General features: G+C 39.0%; 1 protein-coding gene across 5 annotated transcripts in view; it reads left to right on the top strand.

Annotated features, from left to right (window-relative positions):
• The window catches only part of KITLG (KIT ligand), an 87941-nt gene that overhangs the window by 15986 nt on the left and 58496 nt on the right, over nucleotides 1-13459 (top strand). For all 5 annotated transcript variants that reach the window (XM_073327583.2, XM_073327584.2, XM_073327585.1 and 2 more), the window contains exon 2: nucleotides 12960-13073. In XM_073327583.2, coding sequence (XP_073183684.1) covers nucleotides 12960-13073 — 114 coding nt within the window. The remainder of the gene's footprint in view (nucleotides 1-12959; nucleotides 13074-13459) is intronic.

Here is a 13459-nt window from a genome sequence, read left to right on the forward strand (position 1 = left end):
GACCTGAGGAAGAGCTCTGTGTAGCTCAGAAGCTTGTCTCTCTCACCAACAGAAGTTGGTCCAATAAAAGATATTGTGTCACCCACCTTGTCTCTCTAATATCCTGGGACTGACATGGCTATAATACTGCATAGTTCTCCTATGACATGCGGCTTAGAAGAATTCTAAAAATAATTGGATGTTTATTAGATAATGAAAATATCGATAGTTACGTTAGATATCTCTCTCTTTCTTTCTTTTTTTTTTTTAATAGAAGGAATTTAATCCTTCATTTTTCAGGACATAAGGTAACCTCTAATTCATGGAGTCAGGATCAAATTTTCCCCTATGGGCAGGTTAGTCTATAACTGTCAGTTACTGGGTTTCTTGCACCTTTCTCTGAAGCAAAGGATACCAACCAGGAGCAGACTGGTAATGGGTATAGCAATTCTTATGTTCCTGATCCTACTTGTCTTAATTGCATAAATGAGATTTGTCCTATAATTCTAAGATCAGTTTCATATACTACCCTCTTCAAAAATTACCATCAGTAGCAATTCAGTGTTTGGTGTGAGACAGGGAAAACCCTTAGAATAATATTTCAGTCTGATCTATTAAACTTTAAAATAAATCTGAGGTGTGACACTGAAAGTTCAATTTAAAGTGTGTGTAAAATAAATAAATAAAACCCCACGATATAGCTCCCACACTTCTAATGGGACACTGACAGCTTGTTTAGGGTCAACCATTTAAAGAAAAGGAAATACTTCATGGTACATCCCTGGGAAATGTTCACACATACAACTCTTTAAAATAACATTTGGGGGAAATACAATTTTAAAAAAAATCTTTTGAAAAAAGATATGTATTCTCCTTCTGGGATACTGAATGGGCAGTTGAGCTAAATGGGCTGCCCTCTATCTAATGAAATAAAACAGTAAGTGGCTTCTCATGTAACAGGGACTTTTTTTGATTTGTCCCATCCCCACCCATTTCCTATTGTCCTTTTTAAATTTACCATTCTGTGCCAATTTGCATAATGTTTTAAATTCCCCAAAGAGCTGTTCTACCAGTTTGCTTTCTTCAGGAGGAAAAGAATTGGTACTTCTTTGAAAAGTAATCTTTTCTATAAAGGTCTTAAACAGTTTAGTCCAGTCTGCTGAAATACAGAATGGTATGGTACAAATTAGTAAATTTCCCCTGAACAAAAGTGTTTATTTTTTTCTTTCTGTGGTGTGGTAGTATAAATAGTTGGCATGGCTGGGGAGTAGGTTTTGTTCTGAAAGAAAATATAATTTTTAGACAGGAAACTTTTTTAAAAATTGCAGTTGAGCCATTCTTCCTAACATACAAGCTAAACTGCGGTAAAACATGGCATAATTTATTGGCAGCTCCAGGCACTGAGATAAGGGGCTTACTGCCAGTCCAGCACTTGTATTCTTGCTAGTAAGATTTGACGATTAGCCTTACCTTCAAGTGCCAATTACCTGGATTTCTGTGCTTGTCTGCATGCTCCAGCTTTATGGCATCTGAGATTATTCTCATCTATCAGTGTATCACTTCAGCTAAATACTCTTTTCCCAGACTATTAAAGGCAAGCACATTATAATATCAATAAAAATGGAAAATCGTTTATACTTCTATCTTCATACTGTTACCCTAATAAACCATAAACAGACTAAATTGTCTCCTGTAGCTCTCCCTCTTCATAGGAACATTGACCTAAATTATACAACGCATAAAAGGCTATTTGAGAACTAAAGTTACGTACAGCAAGTACAACTATTGCCTAGTTTTCTTCTATCAAATATATAATATTGATAATTAATTCAAAATCTGAAATAATTAAAAGGATCTATTTGTTTAGCCAGAAAATTAAGTTACAAATCCTATTTTGCTTTCATTTGTTTCATTTGGAAGCAGCTGAGCTTAATTTTGCATGAAACACTATTACTTAGTGCACACCTAGCATGTAGTGTAAATGGTTGGATATTATGAAACGAAAAAAGGAAAGAATCAAAATACATTGAAGTCTTAAAGGTTAGTAGTCCATCTTCTCCATAGTGCGATGTAAAACTTGGCAGTATCACTTCTCAGAGGCTCATTCAAACATTTCCGTTGGTTTTGAAACATTGTGGGTTGGTATACTCCCAAGTCTTGGGTTTAAACAACCCTTAAAAAATCTGAGTAAAACTCTGTCAAACCTGCTGAGTTTCACTTGACTAGCTACAGTTCTATAAAAAGTTGCAGAGAATAACTGAGAACGTAAGTTTTGCATTATTTTGACTAAATTGCAAATCAGTTCAACTTGATTGAAATTTTCATGGTCTTTCCCACATCTTTTAACTATACAGTATCTCTGGCTTTCAAGTGAGTACCTAAACTCGAAGCCAGAAGAGTTCCATGTGGCTTTAGGTTTTTGTTGCAAACATCCATAACTTCAGTTATCCATAATGTGCTTGTTTTTTAAATTGGCTGGCTTCAGGGTACTTAGCCTCCTGTCCAACAGGTTTCACGAAGGGAATTGTGTAGCAAGTGGCTATAAATAATGACCTTGAATGGCTGAACACAAGGCATTCTACTTTGCAAGCTCAATGCTGTCTAATCAGGGTTCTTTTACAAAGCTTTTTTGCCATCTTAGATTGGCTATGGAAGACTAGAATCATTGTCCTGTAAAACTTTTCCTCTTCACATTCACAGCTGGCAAAGGGTGGGCATTTTTTTGCTTACTAAGATTTGAATGTTTGGGCTATTAGGTAAACAAAGGCTTAAGCAGGAATGCAATTCTAGTGACACAAGATGATACAAATGCTCTTGCACTAGCTGTGTCTTCACGAGCAAATTTCATCGCAGTAATTTATCACCAGTGCAGCTCCACTGGTGGCAATAATGGGAAACAGGAGGTGGGCATTTTTCATTTTCAGGAGAAACGGCGATGAAAGTCTGTAGAGATGACACACTACAACTTCTGTGATTCTATGAGGTGAATCATGGTTACAGAGTTTTTTAGCATAGGAAATGTTTTGGGCCACAGTGGTAAAAACATAGGCACCAAGGGAACTTTTGCTGCAAAAATTTAGGGGCAAAATGAGTTTAGGTGCCTACAGAGTGAGGCAGCAGCTGAGCGGGGGTTTTATGGATCGCAGTGGTGCCTAAAAATGGGACTTGGGTGCCTAAAACTGGAGGCTAGGTGCTTAGGTACCTTTGTGGATCCAAGCCTAGTGTTTACATCACTGGGTGATGCCTAGCATCTTATCCATTGCTTTTTGTAAAGTTACAACTACAGTTGATATAGCCAGAGGGCATCCATGTTCTATTATTACCTAACCAAAAAAGTCAGTGTGTTGTTAGATAATATAGTGCTTTGCAAATTAGGTACTGTAGTTGGCTCTAGTCAGTTGTCCGGATCCTTAGGGTCTCTATCTGGTACTGGTTCCAATGACCATAATAGTTTTGGTGCCAGATCAGAGGATTTGGCTACTGGAAGCTCAGTTGTCTTGGAACTGGAGCTTTGTGCCAAGGCCAGAGTTTTCATAACTGATACTTTCTTGACAGGTTTCAGAGTAGCAGCCGTGTTAGTCTGTATCCGCAAAAAGAAAAGGATGAAGTGAGCTGTAGCTCACGAAAGCTTATGCTCAAATAAATTGGTTAGTCTCTAAGGTGCCACAAGTGATACATTCTTAGATCCACAAGTGCCCGGAGCCAGTTCAGGTCTCCTATCCTTCCTTTTGCATCTATTAAAATTATTGCATCACAGAGACTTGACTGACGAGGCCTCTTGTAACAGAAGGGTCTGAAGTCTGTTCTGTGTCTCCTTCCGGGCTCGAGGAGTACACGTGCTGCAGATAGCACAACATGCCAGAGAATGAGTCTCATTTAGGCCTTTCAGGCAGTGAACATGCACCTCAGATGCTGGGAGCACACCTGGGCACAACATGCATCTCTTAAATCCATGCTGCTTTGTGCTAGAATGTACCATGTCGGTACCGGTCAGTATTCCTACTTAAAGCTAAAATGCTAATCTGAACTATCCTAAAAACGAACTATAAAACTTCCTAATGATAACTAGTCTAAAAGGTAAAATGGCACTCTAGCTATGGAGCTGGGAGATCCGGAGAGGTTCACATCCTTTCACTGCTGCATTTGGAAGGAACTGAGGGGACGACAGGCACAAGCCCCCTTCTAATGCCTTGCCCTCAGAATGTGATCGTATACTGGGCATAGGGATGGGAAGGATGTGTGAGCACTCTAACAGGCCCTGCTACCAGAAGATTCCACACTCATTGCTGCACTGGTTGGTGCATCCCAAGAGTAGGAATGTGCAGAGGAGACTCAAAGAACTCTTAGTTCCTAACAGAATCAGAATGCTATTTGATGGATTAAAATCAGTAAATATTTAAATGGATATAGTTAACATGACCTCAAGAGACCAGCATCCAGGCCGAAGTACCTGTTTCTTGGTAACTAAGTTTCCCAGTGTTTGAAAGCTAAGCTTACTGGCTGTCATCCAAAACACATTAAGGGACACAAGGAAACTGCCTGCCTCACAGATTGGCATGCAAGATTAAAGAGCGGACAGAGTGTTTTTGGCAACAGTGTTTTTGTAGAGGACAGTCTAATATTTTGTATTCGTATCCCTACAGAAAAATGACAAATTAAACTGAGCAAAAACATAGTATTGTAATAAATTTAATGAAAAATTACTAGACTATTGAAAATTCTCTCTATTTCAAGCTAAACTCAGTCTTGTGCATGATGTATTATAATAGTAAATCTTATATGCCACTAGAGACACATACACTGTACTGCAGTGCACAGGTACAATTCTGTATATTACTAAGTGCAGCAGTAACAGATTGGCTGGTGCTGCCCACTGCTGCTGCATCTGTCAAGGGGAGCAGAAAGTGTAGCATGCCGCAGCAGTTCTACTGAGGCAGCATGATGTGAACCTGGAAGTGCAGAAGAGCACAGTGATTATCCTGAGATCCTGAACTATGTGGAGAAGACGAAAGGTGCAGTACAGTGTTGTTCCACTGACAGAGCGATGTGTCGCTATGATGCCCATTATGGGGAAAGGTCAGAGTCGGAGGGGGGATGTCTCTATCTGTATAGATGTAGAGAAGCTAATTGGAGCAGTGAAGAGGGAAAGGTATTCCACAATGGAATATGTCATTTTCTATTTCCACTTAACTATTTTTAGACTATTGTAATGCATTGACTTGAAATTCGTTACTCCTGATTTACTACAAGTGTAATTGAGAGGAGACTAAGCCCCATAATCACCAAGTTCATTGGGGCAACAGTATTTTCCTCACTACGTTCAGCTAGTGGATTCTGGCAAGTTCCACTCCAACGTCACAGATCACTGAATTGCCAAACAGATAAACCATTCAAAATACACTGCTTTTGTCCTCTCCCATTAACCCTAAGCACCTCAGAAATCTTCCAAAGGAAAATGAGTGAGATTCGACAAGGATAGAGGGAACAGTTTATGTGGATGTGAAGTTCATGGGAAGTCCGAGGAAGAAAGCTACATAAGGCTAAAACAACTAGTATAGGCGAAAGAGCCTTCTGAACTAAAATTAGATACAGATTAGTTGCACCCCTCCCACTCTTAAATTTGTAACATTAGTTGACTATTTCCCACCACCACCACACACAAACATTAAATATATTTGTGTGTTAACTATTTTAGATATCACCCAAAGATACTATGGATATAAAAGTAACTTGTGAAATATTTACGTGTGTTTGTTTACAGAATACATGTGAGTACCATAACAAGATGACACAGCTTAATGAATACTTCTGTAGTCCTGCTATTTGTCAGAGTTCTAAATAAATCTTATTATTTCATGATGAATTATTTAAATCTGTTTTGTTATCCTTATCTGCACTCCCCACCCACGTTAAAATATACCAAAATAAAAGCAGTATCAGTTGCTATGGAAGTGTGTATTTGCTTTTGAAATCAGCAATAACAGAGGATTTAAGGATACATGTGCTTACTGAATACAGTGGAATTAGGAAAGGGTTCTATCAAATAGGCATCTTCTTCTTCCTTTTTTTTTTTTTAAGTCTTCAAGGCTGATTATAATTTCCTTAGTTAAAGAAATTACTTCAGTATAAGTAATTCACATTTTCTGCAGTAAGCATGGTCTACAGAGGGATTTATCAGATGACTGGGGATGTCCTGGAAGTGGGTCACAAGGGGTATTTATTAGGTTGCATCCCTTTCTTGAGAAAATAAAAAACTTGTAAAATCCCACAGTTGTTAAGGCTCATCAGGAGCAGAGGCAAGAAGGAGCATGCTCCTTCCTGCTGATTCTGTAGCTGTCCTGCTCCTGCCTTGCCACCTCCCTACTCTTACCCAGACTTACTGCAGCTTCTGCCTCTTCTTTCCTACATCTCACTAGACAAAGACATGGTTCTGCTCTGGTGTAAGGAAGCGGTGCTTCAGGAGACCGTGGACGCTTGAAGTAGTCCTGTATTTGCTGGTGAATCTGGATGGGTGAGAAGATGGGAGAAGCCCCGATTAAGCACCTGGCACACACTCACTGTGCCAAACAACTTGCAACTTATTGCTATGATTCCAGTCTCTCAATCATTTGTGGCCTGTATTGACTCTGGAGAACTGTATGCTTTGCTGCAAGGAACTTTGATGGTTTTGGGATCATGGGAAGGAGAAATGGTGGAGGACCCCGCATCTACATAATATTGTCAATGCAGTTCAACCATTGGTGTGGAGCAGTGCTTGAAGGGCAGGAGTTAGGATATCAAATATGGCTCCTTCTCTACAGAATACACAGTCTCAGGAGCTTATTCTAAATTGGTTAAACCAGTGGTTCCCACTGCAGTGTTCCAAAGTCCCTCATTTTGTTTTTTGGACTGAGATTGGGTTTCTTACCCTTTTCTGCTTTGGGGTAAACAGATTACCTATCCACCACACTCATCCCATTTGGATGACTTAATAAAACCACCTCAACCAGCAGTGGTAGCTATGTTGGCAAGAGAAGCTGTTCACATGAACGCTAATGCCAAAGAAACTTATGTCGTTCAGGGGTGTGTGGCTTTTTTTGTCACACCCCTGAGTAATATAAGTTTTGCCAACATAAGTGCTAGTGTAGATGTGGCCTTTGTTTGAACACTATAAAATTTTGTAATGTAGAACAGCAGCTCTCTGTATTTTTATTTTGTTGCTATTTTTATCTGGCTTCTTTTGCCTTGCCAGGTGGTTGCTACCTCTTTTCTTTGTAAGTAATTTATTACTGAGCAGCAACAGCTTCTCCATAGTTACAGTTGGAACCACGCTATCACTACAAGCTAGACTTTTGGAAAATATCCAAGCTTTCTAGTGTGGTGTTGTTGTTTTTTTAAAACTTTGGTGTTCCCCTAATTTTTTTCCCCTTATGAAATTGCTACATATTAACCAGCATAACTAATATGTTACACTGTGAGACGGAAGTCTGCTGCATTTTAGACCTTTAGCCAAGTCTCTCAAATACTGTAGACTAGTTGAAAATGCAGATGCTTTATAGCCTGAGAGCAATCAAATTATCCATTTTTGAAATTTGCTCTGAACTAATCTCTCCTAGTCCAGTTTCAGCCTCTCCCCTTTTCCTGGCATTGTTTACATTTTCAAAATTCAGACGGCTTCAGAATAAGGGAATAGATGAGTACACCCCCTATTCATAAAATAAAAATAGGGCAAGGCTAGCTAACCATGTGCAAAAGAAAGCAAGGGAGGCAGCAATGTTGAAAGTGGTTTTCTTTGATGTATATGTTTGTCCTTTCAGAATATTTTTCTGGCAAAAAATTGTAGTTAAGAAAATATTTTTTCCAGACAGTTTGTGGTATTTATTCATGCTTCTCCTGACATACACACCTTTCATTTATTCCTGTGGCATTCTTTCCACTATGAAATTGTCAACAGGTGCCATGTAGCTTACTAAGCAGGCAAGTGGAGATTCTGCAAGTAGTGCAGGTGATTTGTCACACATCTTCAGTTACTTTTGACTTTAGTCGAATATGTGTGGCTAAATCCCATGCCCTGCTTTGAAAGTATCACCCTCAGACTGTGTGTGGAAATCTGTAAGCTTTTCCAGTATACATTAAAATGTACTGTACTAGTAACTTTCTTTATACCTGTTTAAATGTAAAGCTGGAAACACTTTTTATAAATTTATGAAGTTCACAATGGCTCATGTTACGCTATCCTTGATTGATGCTGGCAGGCCAGATGCCGCTCTTGTCAAGACTGCAAACGTTAGCGAAGAACTAACAAAATCATAGCTGGAGACCAGACCAGTTCACCTGTATGTTAATTTTGCTAACAATAGGTATTTCTCATATAAGAATGTATGTAGCGTTTAGACTCTATGAAATGCTTGTAAGTTTCTGCATGCATTAATCTCACTTGCAATGTCTGTATTCTGTGCTATAGGAAAATATGTAAATTTTGCTTTATAACTTCGAAAACCCAGGCATGGGAATCGTCCTTCCCCCACCCCCACCCATCCAGAAGCACTGTCAAAATCAGATGGGCCATCAACAAATATCTCAATATAAATGATGGGTTAATGGCCCTATCTCATCTTGGAAATTCTATGTGCAAGGAAGCTCGTCCTATGGATTTGGAAGCTGAGTGAAGGAAATAAAACAAGTCATAGGAAAAATTTCCATCTTTTTTGGCTGTTTGAACTCTGAAAGGGCCAGACACTCTGAGGCAGAGATCCCCAGGGGTTACCCCTAGGTCTGCCCTCAATGACATTTTGAATTGATAGATACAGCTCTGTCACTCTTAGGATTTAGATGATAACTCATTTGTGTGTGTATGTTTGCCTGCTTTAACCTGTAAATAATGCTTATTCCTTTTTTCCTGGTTAATAAACCTTTAGATAGTTTATTACAGGATTGGCTACAGAATTGTCTTTGGTGTAAGAGGTAGGGTACCAGTTGATCTAGGGGCAAGTGACTCGTCTCTTAGGACTGGGAGCAACGTGACCATTTATCACTAAATCCATTTTGTCTGCGTGGTAATTTAGACTGGAGAGTCAAGGGGACTGCCTGTGACTCTGTAGTAAGACTGTTACAGTGATCCAGGAGTTCACATTTCTTACTGGCTTGGTGAAATCTAATTATAGAACACATCACCAGTTTGGGGTGTCTGCCCTGTTTTCTGATGGTTTGCCCTGAGGTAGGCACTCACAGTTGTGAGGCACTCCAGACAGCGTGACAGTTCACAGTGGCTCATGTTATGCCATCCTCGATTTAACAAAACTCGTATTGATGAAACTAGAAAGATGGCTCCAGATGAAGAGCATATAACACAAATATCCTTTAGCTCTCTAGTCTATGCAGTTGTGTGTATGTGTGCATGCATGTGCACACGTGATATCAATATGTACATATAAATAATCAAAGTATTTTGATAACTTGTTCAGAGCAGCAATAATTTTGCAGCTTCTCAGCTGCTGTGGGATGGGATTAAGTTTAAATTTCCCAGATCACCTACAATAGGAAATAAATGGACAAGAAAACTTTCATTTGATACTTCAAAATCCACAAAGCATATGTATTTTATAAAAGTTATAAATGAACCACAACTTTCTATCTGATTACTTACATTAGATATATAATTGTATATTTTAACTGTTGCATATGAGTAAAGTTATTTTTGTTCTCAAAATTTATGTATGGCCTACACCTTTAAGGTATTACCATATGAGGTACAATAACTAACAAGAGGTCTCAAAGTCCAGTTTGTTGTCTAACATGTGGTACTACTTTTATTGGAGCTGCTAATTTGGTTCAGGTCTGCTTGGCACTTGGGATAGCAAAACACCCTTCTATATAAGGATTCAATTACTTCCCTGCTCATTAGACATGTGAGGTGAAATTCTTCCCTTAGTACACTGGTATGACTCATTGTTATATGTAAAGCAGAACAGAATTTGGTGCAGTGAGCAGGTGAGTAAATAAAACAGTACTTCAACAGTCTGCCTCTCCAAAGAACATGTTTGGAAACAGCCCTAAATCTTAGTTTGTCTACATAGAGATTGTTTCTTATTAGCTATTCTTTGTCTTAAGTGTATTCAGCTAATTTAGTTTACAGCACTCTTATTCCAGGATAGGGAGTATTCACGCATGGAGTTAATCAAGAATAATTAATTTTAAAGTCACACCCTACATTATTCAGGATTAGTTTTCATGTGTAAAGCTCTTGGTAACTGCAACGGGCATTGTACTAGTGTAACTTTGAGAGTAGAATTGGCCCTTTTACTTTGAGAGTAGAAGTGGTGCATTTTGAAGCCAAATGCCACCTATTGCCTGTTTGCAGTGTTATCATATTTACTGCATTTTTTAAATTACAATCTGGTGCCATATCCTGCTGTCCCATGGGAAAAATCCACAGGAACAGCCCTGTTGAGAGAGAATCAGAGGCTCTCCTCGGTTTCCTCCAAGTTCTTCAGTTTTGGGGGCAAGATAATTCTCACTCATAGGAAACATAATGCCTAGCCCTTATATAGTATTTTTCATCAGTAGATCTCAATGTGCTTTAGAAAGAGGATTAGTATCCTTATCCCCATATTACAGATGGGGAAACTGAAGTACAAAGAGGGAAAGGGCTACGTCCTCAAAGAGACTTAGGTGTGGCAACAATGAGTGTTGCAATACCCAACTTTTAAGCACACAGTAGACTCCTCAACCTGCCCAGGTTTGGTGATTAGGCTCCCTATACAATGGACAGGGAGAGAGAGGTGCCTAAAAAAGGGGTTCACAGAAGCTAGCAAGCAGAGCAGGGAGCAGCTTGAGCTAGCCAGTAGGAAATGTTGGAGAAGGGTGCGGCCAAGTCCAGCACTTCAGAGGTAGTTAGGCGCCTAATTTAACACGGAGGGAGGGAGCCTTCCCAAAGGGGGGGGTTCCCTTGCTGCCCATGAATGAATGGTCAGTTAATGTTCACTTGAAAGCTAGGATGATTGATTTTAACAGCTGTTTATAAAATAGTTGCCATTATGATCTGTTCTGTTTAGATTCTTATACTGCACGCATCTTCACCATGGTATCTGAGTGCCTTCCAATAATGAAGTAAATTGGTGCTTAATATCTCTCATGTATCACTCCTCCCTATTCAGCTCCCTAGAGAAAATTTTCATGTTCTGGATTTTTTTTAAGCTAATGTGCTCTATACTGTTTGAACAAAAGGCTGAAAGAAGAAATGAGCTTTTCATTTGGGCTAGAAAGTGGAAAGGTTTGAAGGAAATCTTAGTTCCTGGAGGAACAAGTTCCACAGTCCCAATGGAGGTTCAGTCTCCTGCACAAATAGATTTTGCCCTTACAAACAGTTTTTGCCCTTGCCTTTGTCTGTGACTAGATAGACAATTGTGCCAGGAGTGACGTTGTTAACAGCAAAGTCCCAGAGTTTGAGGCAGTCTTTTGAGTTCTGAGCTCAGATCATCTAGCACACTGAAAATAAAGATCTACAGCTTAAACTTGTCATGGTGTTCTACAGGAAGCCAGCACCATGAACAGAGTACTGGGATGATTTGCTTATCACAGGTGTTGCTGAAGATGCAATTTGCTGCATTCTGCACCAGTTGGGAGTTTCCTCAGGACTGAGTCTCTCAAACCTAGGTATATTGCATTGATGTATTACAGATGGGAGGGAACAAAGGCATGTACTACTGAAGCCAGGTCATCCTCTGCCTTGCTGTGACAGTCTTCTAGCCAGCTGGAGAGGATAAAGTATTGTATGGACACTGCCGCATGAGAGCTCAGCGTTGATGAAGGGTCCAGAAGTACTCCTAAGCTGCATGTTGATTTGATGTGGTATGATTGTGTTTCCAACTGGTGGAGTCTATACCATGGATGTAACCTTTTCAGAGTGTTTCCTTCTGCCAGTCTGTGTCATCTTTTGTCTTGCTAGGGTTTAACATCAATCTGCTCCTCCTCATCCATCTGCACATTGCAGACAGTTATCTGAATGGTACTGGCGTTATCAGTGTTATTTGAGTCCATGAAGTCCAACCATTCCTTCCAGCAAGTGCATTTAATGTTGAATAAGTTTGCATGGGGAATCAAGCTGTGCAAAAGAAAGATCTGATGGCTGAGAAACAATTTTCCCATTACTACTTTCTAAGCACATCCTTCCTGGAAAAAGTCTAATCATTTAAGTGTATTTCATATGACCCCTGCCATGTGGACGGTGAATAAAGTAAACTCTGGCTGACTCTATAGTAGGCTTAGTATCCAGGTTGTTTACTGGCCTGTTGAAGATGTTGCATCTAATCTTCACATATGAAAGCCACTATTGCCAAAACACTTGATTCTGTCACACAAGAATCTGTTCAAGATACTGTTGCACAAAAATCTGTTTGTCACTTAAAGCAATAATTTTTGTCTGTTTTTTCCATGCTAAATGCTAACTTCTCAGTTAACATGTTCATAGTTTTTTCCTTTTTGAAACTGGTCAGTATTACGCATATTTTCTGCACTTTAGATGAACCTATATGTAATTATTGAGTATATATGAAGGTGTATTATGTTTTGCTGCATTTTGACTTCCAGAGGAGTGTTTTCTAGAGATTTCAGTTCTAGTATGGCTAGTTACGACTGGAATTTATCTGCTGGAATGGAATATACTGTACATACATTTTAATGATCAGGGATGACATTTAATGAAAGATCTGACTAGTCAGCAATAACCTGATTATGCTGCTAATTTTGTTAAACTTTGACTATCACAATCAAAGTTTTTGTTCGTGTGTGTTCTTGAAGCACGAAAGCCACTGTACTACCATAAAGAGCTACTGTCATCCTTGTTTAAAAACAAAAGTTTAAACAATGAGGCCAGTAGTCTTTTCTTCCCATCTTTATAGCCAAGGCAATGTTTTGAAATCATCTTGGTTTTCACATGTTACTGTCTGTAATCAGTATGATTTTGAAGACGTTTATCAGATCAATATTCTCTTTTTATATAGACTTGGATTATCACTTGCTTTTATCTTCAACTGCTCCTACTTAATCCTCTTGTCAAAGCCCAAAGTCCCTGTGGGAATCCAGTGACAGATGATGTGAATGACATTACAAAACTGGTAAGTGACTTTTAAAAAAAATCCTCTTCTTAAAATATTAAACAATGGAAGGAAGTAAGGACACCTAAGTTTTAAGGAGAGATTAAAGTAAATATTCTGATACCTTTTGGATAACTCCATTCTGGAGACCAGAATGGTAAACCAGATTGGTGACCAAAAGTGTTTAGAACTGAAGGATATTTGGCCCACCTGAAATCAATTGTTGGTATTGGCCCAGTTTCTACAATATTCACATAATTAAAAAAACGCCTTTACATTAAATGCTTTTGTTAGCAGGCTTAGCAGATAGTTTCAATAAGGATTCCCTCTTTACCCTTAGATTTGATCCAGGTCACAACTGAAGCAGAATAGGGAAGAGTGATCATGTAGGATAACTTGTACTATCC

The sequence above is a fragment of the Lepidochelys kempii genome, chromosome 1, assembly GCF_965140285.1.
Source record: "Lepidochelys kempii isolate rLepKem1 chromosome 1, rLepKem1.hap1, whole genome shotgun sequence".
NCBI classification, from domain to species: Eukaryota; Metazoa; Chordata; order Testudines; family Cheloniidae; genus Lepidochelys; species Lepidochelys kempii.